At 42.9% G+C, this 15491-nt stretch overlaps 1 protein-coding gene across 1 annotated transcript in view; it reads left to right on the plus strand.

Moving 5' to 3' along the window:
* The window catches only part of LOC126995582 (uncharacterized), a 64632-nt gene that overhangs the window by 18837 nt on the left and 30304 nt on the right, over positions 1 to 15491 (plus strand). The window contains exons 2-3 of the mRNA XM_050855299.1: positions 9718 to 9928; positions 13812 to 13946. Of these exons, the coding sequence (XP_050711256.1) occupies positions 13850 to 13946 (97 nt within the window). The 5' untranslated portion in view covers positions 9718 to 9928; positions 13812 to 13849. The remainder of the gene's footprint in view (positions 1 to 9717; positions 9929 to 13811; positions 13947 to 15491) is intronic.

A 15491-nucleotide genomic window follows, 5' to 3' on the forward strand; every position in this document is an offset into this window, starting at 1 on the left:
GAGTGAAAATAAGAGGAAAATCAAAACAGGAGAAAGGAAAATTAAATGAAGAGAAAACGAAAAAAACGACTAGGAAGAGAATGAGAAAACGATGAAGAGAGGAAGAGCCCGGAGAGAGAATAGGAAAGAAGGAGAACGAGGTAATAAAAATAGTCGAGATATCCTGCAGGAATTTCAGAACCCAACAGGAATGTTGCAGCAAAAGTGGAATACTGGAATTCCCGCAGGAATATTAGAGATACGTGAACAGGACGAGAAGTCAGGCTTCAGGGAATATATAAAAAAAAAAATTACAGTGAAAGAACCACTATAACGTGACCAAGATAAAGACAGATGGAGAAAATAAAAGAGGCAGAAAGAAAAAGAAAACTAGAAAAAGGAAAAAGAAAGGGAAAATGAGAGAAAGAGAAATATTGGAACAATAATAAAATACTGAACCCCCCCCAAAAATTGAGGATATTGAAAATATAGCAATCACTAAAGAATGTCGTGAAATGGAAAAAAAAGCGTAAAAAATGAAAACACAATCTGAAAACTCAAACAAAAATTTGGAATACTCTTAAAAAAAAAGCACAATATCAACATGAATTAAACAAAACTCAACAGGGAAAAGCAGGAATCATTATTTTTTTTCAATATAAATCGTGTACCGGTTACTAGACAAAACTGAGATACTGAAAGAAAAAACAAATAACACAAACTCCACAAAACTAAACATCAACATTTCTAAAGATTAAAAAAAAAAGACAAAAATACTTAACAAAAACGTATCAAAGCAGGAACGAAACAGCAATAAAACCTGAAAGGAACACACAACAAACAAACAAACAAAAAAAAACAATTATAAGCAAACCAGAAACAAACAACAAAAAAAACTATAAACAAAAAAACATAAAAAAAACAGAAACAAACAAGAAACAAGCGAGGAGCAAACACAAAAGAAACGAGTAACTTACGAGAAATAAACCAGAAACAAACGAAAAACAAACAAGAAGAAAAACAAACAAAACAAAAAACACGAACAAACCAAATAGCCAATAAACAATAATGCTCCAGAACGTCCCTTAACACGACCACCAGCAACAACAACAACAACAACAACAACAACAACACTGAAAAGGAACGTTACAGGAATGACGGAACAGCAGCGGAACGTCAGCGCCGCAGGGGAACACAAGGAACTATACCAACTACGTATATTCCAAAATCTTCCCCGCCCTTCCTCCTCTCTCTCTTCCTCTCTTGTTCTTCCCTTTTTCCTATCCTCTTTACTTACTTTCTCCCCTATTCTCGGTATTCTCTTCCTTATCTCTTCCTATCCTTCCTTTCTCTCTCGTCATTCGTGTTTTCCTACTTTGCTTTTCTCTCCATCCGTTATCTTCCCTTTCTCGCTTTCCTTTCGTTCCCTTCTTTCCTTTTCCTTTCATTTCGCTTTCCTTTTTCATTTCTATATCTCCCTGCTCTTCTCATCCTTTATCTTCTCTTTCTTCCTTTCCTTCCGTTCCCTTCATTCTCTACTTTCCTTTCCCCTCCCTTTTTCATTTCCCTAACTCCCTTCTCTTCCCTTTCCTCCTTTCCTTCTGTTCCCTTCCCTTTCCTTCACTCTCATTTTCCTTTCTTCTCCCTTTCCAGTTTTTATTTCCCTAACTCTCTTTCCTTTTCTTCTTATAGTTTTCCCCTTACCCTTTCCCTTCCTCACCTTTCCCTTTTCTTTATAATTCCCTTACCTCCCTTCTCTTCCCATCCTTTATATCCCCTTTCCCCCTTTCCTTTCGCTCCCTTCCTTCTCTTCAGTCCTCCCCAGAGAGAGAGAGAGAGAGAGAGAGAGAGAGAGAGAGAGAGAGAGAGAGAGAGAGAGAGAGAGAGAGAGAGAGAGAGAGAGAGAGAGAGAGAGAGAGAGAGAGAGAGAGAGAGAGAGAGAGAGAGAGAGAGAGAGAGAGAGAGAGAGAGAGAGAGAGAGAGAGAGAGAGAGAGAGAGAGAGAGAGAGAGAGAGAGAGAGAGAACAAAAGATCGGTTGGAGACAGAGAGATGAGTCACACGAGGATTTGGAGTAGGCGGAGGACAAAAAAGAAAAGAAAAGGTGGGCACAGGAAAAAGTAAAAGAAAGAGGAAAAAGACAGCAGGGAGGAAGAGGAGGAACAAGAGGAGTAAAAATAGGACAAAGTGGAGAGGGAACAAGAACAAGACCAGGAAAAGTTTGGAAAGTTTCGTTTAGTCGACGCAGCATCTGTGGTCATATGCCGGAGAGAGACCGAAGGGGAAGGAATTATAGGAGAAGGGAACAGATCGCAGGAGACGGGACACAACCCCCGATTAATACCTGGTACCCATTCACTGCTGGGTGGACAGAGGCATAGGGTATCGGAAAAGTCACCCAAATTTTTTTCCACCTGCCTGAAATCGAACCCGGGCTCTCTCGGTTGTGAGCCGAGTGTGCACCACGAAGCCCCTGACAAGACCAGGAGAAGGAGGAGGAGGAGCAACTGAAAGAACATGAACAAGAATGGGGAGATAAAAAAAAATCAGGAGGAGAAGCAGCAGCAAAACAAGCAGAAAGAGGAGGAATTGGAAAATAAAAGAAAGACAGCAGAATGAAGAGAAGATGGAGATGGACAAACAGGAAAAGAAAAAAAAACGGAAAGAAACGAAAGAAGAAAAAGAATCAGATGTAAGAAAAGAAACAAAACATAACCACGAGGAGAAAAAAGAGGACGAGGAGAAGTAGCAAAAGCAGAAGTAGCAAAAGGTGGTGGTGACCCGCAACACACACACACACACACACACACACACACACACACACACACATACACACACTCCTTCGCCCGTAACTTGCCGCGCCGTGCCAAATTGTCCAACATGAAGCGCTAAGCTCGGGGCTCCAACTCGTCAAAGTGAGCGGGAATCCGTGCATTAAAAAAAGATGAATCGGAAGGCAAGAAGAGGAGAAGGAGGAGGAGGAGGAGGAGAAGGAGGAGGAGGAGGAGGTAGATGGAATGGGAAATAATGACAAATACTAAGGAAAGGGAGGAAGGAGGAGTAAAAGAGAAAAAGATGAATCGAAAGGTAGGAAGGAGGTAAAGGAAATGGGAAATAAGAAAAATGTTGTAGGAAGAAGTAAAGAGGATTGATGCCATGATTGAAGAGGTGAAAAGTGTGTCAGAAAAAATACTTATGCCCAAAGGGAAAATAAAAGAAAAATTGTAAAAGGTGAATGAAAAGGTAAAAAGGAGGAGGTGAGGAAGTGAGGCATAAAGGCATGAATCAGGAGGTTGAAAGTGTGGGAAAGAAAACATACGATGATAAGGAGAGCGACATAATCAAAGAGAAGAAAACGGTGAACGGACGGTGAAAAGAGGAGGAGGTAAAGGAAAGGGGAAATAATGACATAAGGAAGTTGAAAAATGTGAATGTGACAGAAAAAAATGCCGGTGATGGAAAGAGTGAGTGAAAGAGTAAAAGAAAATGATAATCGAAACGTAGTTGAGGTAATTATGATGATGATAAAGGTGATGGTGGTTCTGGTGATGGTGAGGCTGCAAGTGGTAATGATGTTGATGGTGGTGGTGGTGGTGGTGGTGGCTGGCTGGTCGTGCCCTTTAACATTCACTTTTTTTGTAGTAATTTTCTGCACCACCGAAAAAAATAATTTGTTTTACAATTGTATTTGTTTGTCCATCTGGCGCCGCGTCGCTCGTTTGTGTCATGTCTGACTGTGTTGCAGTGTATAGTATTTCAGTTACCACTATTTTAATTAGTAGTAGTAATAGAAGTAGTAGTAGTACTATTATCATTATCATTATCATTATTATCATTATTGTTATTTTTATTCTTATTCTTATTCTTATTATTATTATCATTATCATCGTCATACTTCACATCGCAGAACAGGTATTATGAGAACATAAACAATGGGTCTGCAAGAGGTTGGTAGTATCTAGTAGTATCTAGTAGCAGTAGTAGTAGTAGTAGTAGTAGTAGTAGTAGTAGTAGTAGTAGTAGTAGAGGCTATCAGGGCAACTCCTGTCATGCAACCTTTACTATCCCCATTCTTGCTAAGGGTATTATTATTATTATCATTATTATCATTATGAATATTGTAGTAGTAGTAGTAGTAGTAGTAGTAGTAGTAGTAGTAGTAGTAGTAGTAGTAGTAGTAGGAATAGTAGTAGTAGTAGTAGTAGTAGTAGTAGTAGTAGTAGTAGTAGTAGTAGTAGTAGTAGTAGTAGTAGTAGTAGTAGTAGTAGTAGGAGGAGGAGGAGGAGGAGATGGAGGAGGAGGAGGAGGAGGAGGAGGAGGAGGAGGAGGAGGAGTAGCAGTAGTAGTAGTAGTAGTAGTAGTAGTAGTAGTAGTAGTAGTAGTAATTTATCCTTCCTCTCAGTCTATTCCTCATTTCTATCTTTCTCCCTTTCCGTTATGTATCGTGCTTTGGGTGTTTTCACCATCCTAGAACATTCATTAGTGCTATCATCTTTTATTAATGTTATCATTAGTACTATCACAGAGAACTTATTATCACTATCAATATTTTCATCATTATTCCTGTATTCCTCTTCGCTCCTCTAAAATCCAGATCAATCCAGACCGAACTTTGTCATCCATTCCAGTACCTCTTATTACCCATCCCTGCATTAATCACCTGAAGTCACCCTCTCTCTATTATTCACAAGTGCTGCGATGTATTGCTTTTCTTTCCATTTAGTAATCCGTTAATCTATGTACCGGCGTCCTATTCACCACGTCACACTAATACATTCATAGGATGCACCAGGCGTCGCTTCCCATTCTCTTCCTTCCTCTCTGAAGGCCTGCCCCGCGACCCTTTACACACGTAGTACACGGTGGACGTTTATCTATGGGTTAGTCCAAGCATCAAATCGTGTGCTTCAGTCTGGGTGAGCAATGGTAGTGGTGATGATAGGTGTGGTTATGCTTGTAGTTGCGGTTGTGGTGGTAGTAGTAGTAGTAGTAGTAGTAGTTGCAATACTAGTGGCAGTTGTTGAAGTCGTAACCGCAGCAGTAATTGTAGCAGGTTGTGGTAAGAAAGGTAAGAAAGTAGTGGTAAGAAAGGTAAGAAAGCAGTGGTAAGAAAGTACTGATGATATACAAATACTAACATGAATATCAATAATTATCAGATATACAAATTACTGTGAAATCAATCCAATACTTAATCATTCATCACGGCATCACACTCCCGCCATTCCTTCCCTCCCTCCCCGCCACGACTCCTGTCCTCTCGCCAGTCCTCCTGCCATTACATTTTACACTCAACGTCGTTTTTATAAATTCTTAACTTTATTACATCCTTTTTTTTAATTCACTTTTATTATATGCTTTTGTTACTCGAATCTCACATTTATTCCCTCTTTTTTCCGGCTCATGATTTCTGTCAGGTCTGGTCATTCGTTCTTTTATCTCCCATTTTTTTTTTTTTTGTTGTTGTTGTTATTCCATTAAGTGACGCCAGTGGGGCTATTTCCTTCACTTTTGTCTGTCTCAGTTCATGCATGTTTTTCAGGCGCTACACTCATCACGTTTTCTTTATTTCGCTCCACTAATGTTCTTCTAGGATAACTTCACCACCGCCAGCAGTACGCGTAACCTCCCCCCCCCACACACACACCATCAACACCAGTACCATCACCTCCTCCATCATCACCAGTACCACCATCCTCCCCCTCCTCCCAGCCATCAGTGTCACTACCACCCAACCCACCACCTAAACCACCAGTACCACAACCACTCTATCATTCCATTGACTTTCCACCCACTAGAAACAGCAGCTGTACCACCATATTATAGCACTTTAATAATAATAATAATACAAATTATTATTATTATTATTATTATTATAATTACTATTACCATTACTTTTCATAAAATTGACATTAATAACCTATTCCACGTGTGTTCTATGATATATGCAAATACTCTTTGATTCAAGCTATATGTCTGACGGCACACACACACACACACACACACACACACTAATGCATTCTGTCCGCTTTAATGACTATGAAACCTGGGAAAAAATATTAAAACGAGCAAGACCATAAATATCAACTACTGTGGCCAGACAATCCACAAAATAGTGAGTAATTCATACGAAAACTATGCCGTTAAAATGAAACAACAAACTGCTCTTTTAACAAGCGAGTTAAGCCTTACGTATCTCGTGTTGGTGAATTAAGAAACTCGCCTCCGTAAAACACAAAACAAAATACTCATCCTCAGCAGATTATTATCATCCTGTATTAATTAGGAGCCATCCTTCCTCGGCCATTCATCATGGAGGGAGAAAGGAGGAAGGCTCAGGAAGCAGGAGGAGCACCAGAGAGAGAAAGGAGAGAGGGGTGAGGAGCGGAAGCCGGCAGACGAGAGGGGAGGCGAAGGAGGAGAGAGGAATGGAACGAACTGGTGGGGAGTATGGAGGGTGAAGGGAGTTTGGGGGGAGCAGTTTGGGGGGACCGAGGAGTAAAGGGGTACTGGAGAGGGATTGGCTGGGGGGGAGGTTAGAAGGGGGTTAGATGATATACTAATGATGGTTGGGTGGGGGAAGGTTAATTAAAGACGGATTGAGGGTGGGGGTGGGAGGATAAGGAGGGAAAGATGCCAGTTAATCATAAATGGGCGTGGGAGATCGCTAGTCATATTATTACCTTGTTAAAGCTCAAAGCAGTCCTCCCTTTATTTTTTTCTAATCCCTTTTACTCTAGGCTGGGTTAGTGTTGATGGTTCGTCATGAGTGTGTTTGTCCCTCAAGTGTTTCGTTCCCGATCGTCATGTGCTAAGTAATCGGGCAAGCTATGAGTGTAACAACCTCTTATGGTCCCTTGTTTGATGGCGTAATTTAGAGTACCTACAATACCTGGTGACTGGTTAGTCATATTTTGGTGGAATCCTGGAATACCCTCAAGAATAAGACGGGAATACAGGTGTCAAAGTAAAAGAAACAAAGACCACGAGAGAGAGAGAGAGAGAGAGAGAGAGAGAGAGAGAGAGAGAGAGAGAGAGAGAGAGAGAGAGAGAGAGAGAGAGAGAGAGAGAGAGAGAGAGAGAGAGAGAGAGAGAGAGAGAGAGAGAGAGAGAGAGAGAGAGAGAGAGAGAGAGAGAGAGAGAGTCTACTATAGTCGTCAGAAAGAAAAAGGGACAGACCACGAGAGAGAGAGAGAGAGAGAGAGAGAGAGAGAGAGAGAGAGAGAGAGAGAGAGAGAGAGAGAGAGAGAGAGAGAGAGAGAGAGAGAGAGAGAGAGTCGAATATAGGCGTCAGAAAGTAAAAGGTACAGACCACGAGAGAGAGAGAGAGAGAGAGAGAGAGAGAGAGAGAGAGAGAGAGAGAGAGAGAGAGAGAGAGAGAGAGAGAGAGAGAGAGAGAGAGAGAGAGAGTCGAGTAAAGAGAAACAAAGTCTACTAAAGAGAGAGAGAGAGAGAGAGAGAGACAGAGAGAGAGAGAGAGAGAGAGAGAGAGAGAGAGAGAGAGAGAGAGAGAGAGAGAGAGAGAGAGAGAGAGAGTCGAATACAGGTGTCAGAAAGTAAAAGAAACAAAGTCTACTAAAGAGAGAGAGAGAGAGAGAGAGAGAGAGAGAGAGAGAGAGAGAGAGAGATAGAGAGAGAGAGAGAGAGAGAGAGAGAGAGAGAGAGAGAGAGAGAGAGAGAGAGAGAGAGAGAGTCGAATACAGGTGTCAGAAAGTAAAAGAAACAAAAGCCACGAGAGAGAGATAGAGAGAGAGAGAGAGAGAGAGAGAGAGAGAGAGAGAGAGAGAGAGAGAGAGAGAGAGAGAGAGAGAGAGAGAGAGAGAGAGAGAGAGAGAGAGAGAGAGAGAGAGAGACAAGAGAAAAAGACAAACAAAGGAGAGAGAGAGAGAGAGAGAGAGAGAGAGAGAGAGAGAGAGAGAGAGAGAGAGAGAGAGAGAGAGAGAGAGAGAGAGAGAGAGAGAGAGAGTGAGTCTACTGTAATACATGTTGGACTAAAATACTGAAACAAATAAAAGCTGTATTTCAAAGATTGCGTTAGGGTGAAGAATATAAGAGTTTCAGAGCTTTGTTAGGGCTTAGCAATGTGTCGTGATGAGACTGCGCGCCGGCTTTGCAGCTTTCATTTGGACCCGCAGGGAACGACACTCGGCTCGAAACACCAGCACGGAACCTTGACGAGCTCAGGATACTTCGCTCGTTCCATCATTACCGGAAGCCTTATGGACGAGCTAAAGATGAACACCAAGTATAGGCTACATACACAACCTTAGTATAATAAAAGATCCATTACGTAAAATTAACACACTATCGAGACTTGCTGCGGCTTGTCTTGCTGACCCTACGACCCTCCTCTTCCTCCCTTCCTCCTCCTTCCTCCTCCCAGCAGCCTGAGGTGCGACGATTCTCTCCTCATCACTCCTCACACTCACGCTCACCGGTTCCTTCACACTCATTCCTCAGCACTGTGTCAGAATGAGGCCCCGTTCATGCTACACACACGCCCGCCGCCCCGTCCCTCTCGCCGGGGCGGGGCAGAGCGCGACTCAGACACCGATCACCGCCGCGGCGTCAGCATCACCGGCCAGGCACCGATGACGTCACGGCCGGCAGCCAATCACAGCGCGGTACAACTTCCTTCAAATATTACTAATTATACGCCTTTAAATACCTTGAATTCACTCCCCAGGCGATTCTCAACATGGACAAGCTTCATAATCACTGTAATTTTCAAGAATAGTCGCACGGGAAGGAGCAAACTGACAGGACAAGGCTTCAGGCGGCAGGGCACTCACTCCATCCTGCCCACTGGCCTCCCCTGCCTCAACCATTGTCTGTACGCCGCGTCCCTTCCTGCAACAACCACCACACCGTTTCTCACCTGATCCTCGCCTCGCCTCGCCTCAGCACGCCGCCGCCCGCCTTGCACACGCACGACACACCCGCCGGGGACCTTAACACGCACGGCACATGGATACACCCTCACTCTGACACTTTCCGCAGCACACTGGCTCGGCGTGACGTCACCGATGCGCCTTTGTTTTACCCACACTGCCCAGATGGTTTTGTCGACATGGTTACATTGACAGCTGGAGTACTTTGGTCGCTTTCCATCGAATAATAAGCATTGCTATTGAAGTTTGCGATTAAATAAATAATTTCTTCCATTGCTTAGTTAAATAATAATACTAAAATATAATGGAATTACCTACGTTACAACTGAGAGATGGCAACACAAGGCGCCTTCCCTCTCCGTCAGTGCCTCGCTACTCGCTTGTTACTGCCTGAATATTTCACTAGAAACGAAGGACTCTATGCTGTAAATCATTCCTCTGCGTGAGGCGGCGCAGGGATCACTGTACACCCCTCTTTTTCCAACCCTGGAGTCGTGACCTCAAGTGGGGTCGCCAAGTGTTTTTCCTGGAGTCGCCAAGACCTCAAAATATCAATCATGGTGTTATGATAATAACACATATACAACTAAACTAAAGGGGTCGCAGTCATGTCTAGAGGTGCATGATTGGGGTCGCCTTAAAATAAAGGTTAGGAACCTCTGCCAGTGTACGCCATCATGATGACTTGTACGCCCCACGCCTGCATGATCACTGCCACCAGGGAAATACATCATTCACAAGCTTGCCAACACAACTGACATATATAAAAATGCGGCCCTTGTAACCAAAAAAACATTTCAAACAAAATTACTCCCCTCGTACACACAACCAGGTTTTCTTCCTTCCCAGGTGTCGTGGATCAGGCGCCAAGACCTGCACGTGCTGACCACAGGTAACTTCACGTACACGACGGACACGAGGTTCCGCGCGCTGCACCTGCCCGGCTCGCCCTTCTGGAGCCTGGAGGTGGACCGGCCCGCCATCACCGACTCCGGCCTCTACGAGTGCCAGGTGTCCACGCAGCCCAAGATATTCCGCCGCTTCAGGCTCAGCGTTGTGGGTGAGTGGAGGGGGGAAGGGGGTATAGGGTGTGTGGGTGTGTTTCGGGTGGAGGAAGGGTGGGTATAAAGTGATGAAGGTGGGTATAGGGTGTGTGGGTGTGTTTCGGGTGGAGGAAGGGTGGGTATAAAGTGATGAAGGTGGGTATAGGGTGTGTGGGTGTGCTTCGGGAGGAGGAAGGGTGGGTATAAGGTGATGAAGGTGGGTATAGGGTGTGTGGGTGTGCTTCGGGTGGAGGAACGGTGGGTATAAGGTGATGAGGGTGGGTACATTATTATTATTATTTTTTTTTTTTGAGTGGGCCATCATCCCTGGCTGGGCTATTAGGCCATGGGTAAAGGGTGAGTGGGTGTGTTTGGGGAGGGAGGGATGGGTACGGCGTTGCAATGGAGAAAGGGTGGGTACAGGGTGTGAGGGTGTGTTGGAGGTGGAGGAAGGGTGAGTGAGGTGTGTGTGTGTGTGTGTGTGTGTGTGACACACACACACACACACTGGTGGGGTGCCTCCTAGTGGGAAGACGGGAGGGAGAGGGGGAAACGCTTAACTCACGTGAACTGAACGTGTACAAATTACAAGTGTAGCCAGTCTTCGCTCTGGAGGTGGCGGCTCCGGGGGAAGGAACATGTAAAAATGGTCCTCTTGTATTACAATCGGATTTTATTGCATTTTGTCAGAATTCCCACAAAATTCCCACAAAAAAATTTAATTCCCCGACTCTTCCCTCGTAGCCTCGTTTCTCACAGATTTGTGGGAAATTCCCATGAAGTGGCAACACTGGACTGTGTGTGTGTGTGTGTGTGTGTATGTGTGTGTGTGTGTGATGAATGTATATGGATGACTGAGGGCTAAGAGGATGAGACGGTGAGATACAGACAGGAAATGAGGGAGGAGGAGGAGGAGGAGAAGGAGGAGAAATTTAAGTAGGAAGTACAGTGAGAAAGGGATATGGAAACAGAGGAGAAAAAAAAGGAAGGATACAGAGAGGAATGAAAGGAGAGGGAGAAAGTGAACGATGACGAATGTGATTAAATGAAGGAAGGAAACAGAAAGGGGGATTTGGAAACAAAAGGAGAGAAAAAGGGAGGATACAGAGAAGAGTGAAAGGAGAGGGAGAAAGTGAACGATGACGAATGTGATTAAATGAAGGAAGGAAACAGAAAGGGGGATTTGGAAACAAAAGGAGAGAAAAAGGAAAGAAAAAGGAAGACAGCGAATACGAGGAAATGAAACAAGGAAACAGAAAGGAGAAATAGACGAAACTAGACGGAAAGGAAAGAATAAATGAGAAACGCAATGAAACAGGAGAGAGAGAGAGAGAGAGAGAGAGAGAGAGAGAGAGAGAGAGAGAGAGAGAGAGAGAGAGAGAGAGAGAGAGAGAGAGAGAGAGAGAGAGAGAGAGAGAAGGGCACATAAACAATATATGCGAGACACGGAAGGAAGGAAGGAAGGAAGAGAGGGACGAAGGAGGGAGGGGGGACCGTGGTAATTAAATAACTATTCCAATTTACTTAAATTAGCCATTAAATATATTTACGTTTTCTGTATTTATCTTTTTGTAACTTTTTTTTTACTTTTTTTCACTATTGTAAATGTTATACTCATGTTTTTCTTTAGTTTTTCTTATTTGCACAATTTCTCAAATTATATAACATTTTTTTGTTTTGCTTGTTGTAGGAATTTTTTTCACTTTTCCTACATGATCTCTTCTAGTTTTCATTATTTTTTTTCCTAAAAAAAATTGTCTATTTACAATTTTAAGTACGTCAACTCGTTTCAATATTTTCTTTTATTATTATTATTATTATTATTATTATTATTATTATTATTATTATTATTATTATTATTACCATTATTATTTAGCCTAACGCCACATCCACCACCAACAACAACATATCTTGAGCGCCAGTCACAAGGGTGTCACGGGCACCAAATCCCTCCAGTGTTTCTCTAACTCATCCCCAGCCTTTTCTCCCCTCGCCGAATGATCAAGTCATTCCTCGCCCTCTCTTCCCTCGCCCTTCCCGCCGCCTCCTTTCCCTTGGCCTCTGTTTCTCCTGCAATGTCCTTAACTCTTCCCTATCTCAGTTCTCTCTCTCTCTCTCTCTCTCTCTCTCTCTCTCTCTCTCTCTCTCTCAGTTCCATAGTGTGGTTGTTATCTTCTTCCCCTTCCTCCCTCATTTATTCATTGCCTTATCTTCGTTCCATTTCCTTATTAATAAACATACACTCGCCTTTATTCTCTCTCTTTTCGTGCTTCTTGTGTTTCTCCAATGTCTATATTTCTTTCCTTTGTTTCTTTTCTTCTGCGTTTACCCTTATTTTGTATCATCATAACCTCTCATTGACTGTAATATTTCCCTTTTCCTTTTTCATTTCATTCTTTTTTTACTTAATTCCCTTCTAAAACACCTCCTCTTTGCATCATTCTTCTTTTTTGTTTTCCTCTTTTTGTAACTTTTCCTATCGTAGCTCTACTGCCATTTTTTTTCTTTCATTCTCATAGTCTTTTAAGCACCTGGAATTTTTTTCCCATTCTCCTCGTCCTCTTCGCTCTCCGTCTATTTCTCCTTTTCTTTTTTATTTATTTCTCTGCCTTACATCTCTAGTCTTCCTCCTTTCCTTCTTCTTACATTCAAAATATACTTTCTCTGACCTCTCCTATTAGTGTGTTTTCTCCTTTCCCCTTTGTCCATCATCCATCAACGCCTTTTTTCCCTATCTCCCTTCCTCCTAGTTCCTTCTTCTTCCTCTCCCTAATCACGCTACCCTCACCAACACTCCCTCTTCCTCCATTCTTCTTCCTCTCCCCTCCTTTATTGACCTCTCCTCCATTTCCCTCTTCCGTCTTCCCCATTTTTCTCACCCTCTACTCTTTGTCGCACACCTTCGCCTCGCTTGTCTTTCTCTCCTTTTCCTTCTCGTCTTCTTCCCCTCCTGGCTATGTTTTTCTTATTTTCTTCCTTAAATCCTCTCTGTTTTTTTTTTGTCTGGCTTCTTCCTCTTTCTCTTTCGTTCTTTGTTTTCAACTCCCACTTCTTTTGCTGTTTATTTTTCTCTCTTTTCAATGTCCTCCTAACTTTTTATAGTTTCTTCTTCCTTACATTTTACTGTTCTTTCTTTCCATTCTTTCCCCTATACGTACCTTTTTTCTATCTCCTGTTTCATCATATTTACATTTTTTTCTTTCTAGTCGATAACGATTTCATATTTTTTCGTTTTATCTTTCGTCTCATCTTTTTCATTATTCTCATTCTTACCAAATTCAAAAATTATTTCTCATCTACCTGTCTTTCGTCACCCATACATTCCATTTTCCATTTTCTTTTCTTATTTCTCTAGAGTTTATTCATCTCCCCTTTCACGTTCTATAGATTCACCAACCTTCTCTCCTACCTATTAATCTTTCTTTCCTTCTCCTCCTCCTCCTTCTCTTCTTTTTTCCTCTATTTTAACCTCCATTTGGCCTGTTCGCATTCGGACGTTTTGATGCTTAGTACCACATTTTATTTTTCCTAACTTCCTTGGCCAGAAGGGTGACAGCTATTTTCCAACGCCAATTTGCAAAGAAAACTTTACCCTGCCATAGGAATGACATAACATTAAAGACGTGTCCATATAACATGATTAATTGGAATATATTTGGGCATAACGAAGCTATTTCCCATACTATAGGATAAAAACCCTCATTACGTAATTGATTTTTTCTGCCAGTGTGAACCGTGGAGCGAAGGACCTAAGATTTTATCATTTTTCAAGTCCTCTATATACTCAATATTCCCGCCCTCCTCTCCACCACACCCCTTTACACCCCTTACACACACTATACCTCTTACACCTCACACCTATCACCCCTAATCTAACCCCTCCCCGCCTCTCTTCCTCAGTCCCCAGCGCGCGCATCACCGGCTCGAGGGAGATCTTCATGAAGGCGGGCAGCGACATCAACATCACGTGCGTGGTGAAGGGCGCCATCAGGGGAGCGCCCGTCACCTGGTACCACGTGCTGCCCCGCGACCCACGTGAGTACACACCGGGGGAAGGGGAGGAATGGGTGAGAAGGAGGGAAAAGATGATGAGCTCAAGTGGAGAGGAAAGGGATGCTGTGAAAGTTACGCAATGGATAGGGAAGAGGAGAGAAGGAGAAGGAAAGGAGGTAACGAAATAGATGGGAAGAGGAAAAAGGGAAAAGTGATGTTGGGAGGACTACAAGGGGAGAGTAGATGCAGGGAAGGAAAGAAAGGTGAGGAGAAGAAAGATTATACAGAAGAAAGACAGATGAGGAAAAACACGAATGAAAGAGAAACAGAACAGAACAAAGACAAATAACGAAAGAGAAGTTAATACTAACAGGAAAAGCAGGAGTACAGATTGCAGGTAAATAACAAGGTGTGTGGAAGGGGAGAGAAAAGAGGGGGGAAGAGAGTTTGTGGTGTATTTTGTTTTAGACTGTGTTACGTTTTTGCTATTTGTTGTTGTTGTTGTTATTGTTGTTGTTGTTCACTCTGCAAGACTGAATGCTTTGCACATGCATTTTTTTTTCTTTTTCTTCGTCGAACGAAGCTTTTGATATTGCGGATTGTTTCTCTCTCCCCACTCCCCCCCTCTCTCTCTCTCTCTCTCTCTCTCTCTCTCTCTCTCTCTCTCTCTCTCTCTCTCTCTCTCTCTCTCTCTCTCTCTCTCTCTCTCTCTCTCTCTCTCTTCTTAATTTGTCTATTTTTACATATATTTACAATAATAATAATCCTTCTCTCTTATCTAATACTCTTTCCCGTTCTTTTTTTCCTTGCCTCTTATTCCTCACTTTTTTTTCCTGTTCTACCATTCTTCACTTCATCGGAATCTGTCTCCACAGGCAAATATTTTATTTTCTCTCTGTTATCTCTATCGCGTTTTCTCTTCGCTTTTCCTCCATTTCCTCCGCGTCCTCTCGTCCTCCTTCCATAAAACATTTTCTAATACCATTCTCCTTTCTTTCCTCTCCTTCTCATCTACGTCTTTTCTCCACAGGCTGAGAAGATGGATGAGAGAGAGAGAGAGAGAGAGAGAGAGAGAGAGAGAGAGAGAGAGAGAGAGAGAGAGAGAGAGAGAGAGAGAGAGAGAGAGAGAGAGAGAGAGAGAGAGAGAGAGAGAGAGAGAGAGAGAGAGAGAGAGAGAGAGAGAGAGAGAGAGAACAATTTCGCTTTCCTTTTTCATTTCTATATCTTCCTGCTCTTCTCATCCTTTATCTTCTCTTTCTTCCTTTCCTTCCGTTCCCTTCATTCTCTACTTTCCTTTCCCCTCCCTTTTTCATTTCCCTAACTCCCTTCTCTTCCCTTTCCTCCTTTCCTTCTGTTCCCTTCCCTTTCCTTCACTCTCATTTTCCTTTCTTCTCCCTTTCCAGTTTTTATTTCCCTAACTCTCTTTCCTTTTCTTCTTATAGTTTTCCCCTTCCCCTTTCCCTTCCTCACCTTTCCCTTTTCTTTATAATTCCCTTACCTCCCTTCTCTTCCCATCCTTTATATCCCCTTTCCCCCTTTCCTTTCGCTCCCTTCCTTCTCTTCAGTCCTCCCTCGCTTCTCTCTCGC

Source organism: Eriocheir sinensis, chromosome 1, assembly GCF_024679095.1.
Source record: "Eriocheir sinensis breed Jianghai 21 chromosome 1, ASM2467909v1, whole genome shotgun sequence".
NCBI classification, from domain to species: domain Eukaryota; kingdom Metazoa; phylum Arthropoda; class Malacostraca; order Decapoda; family Varunidae; genus Eriocheir; species Eriocheir sinensis.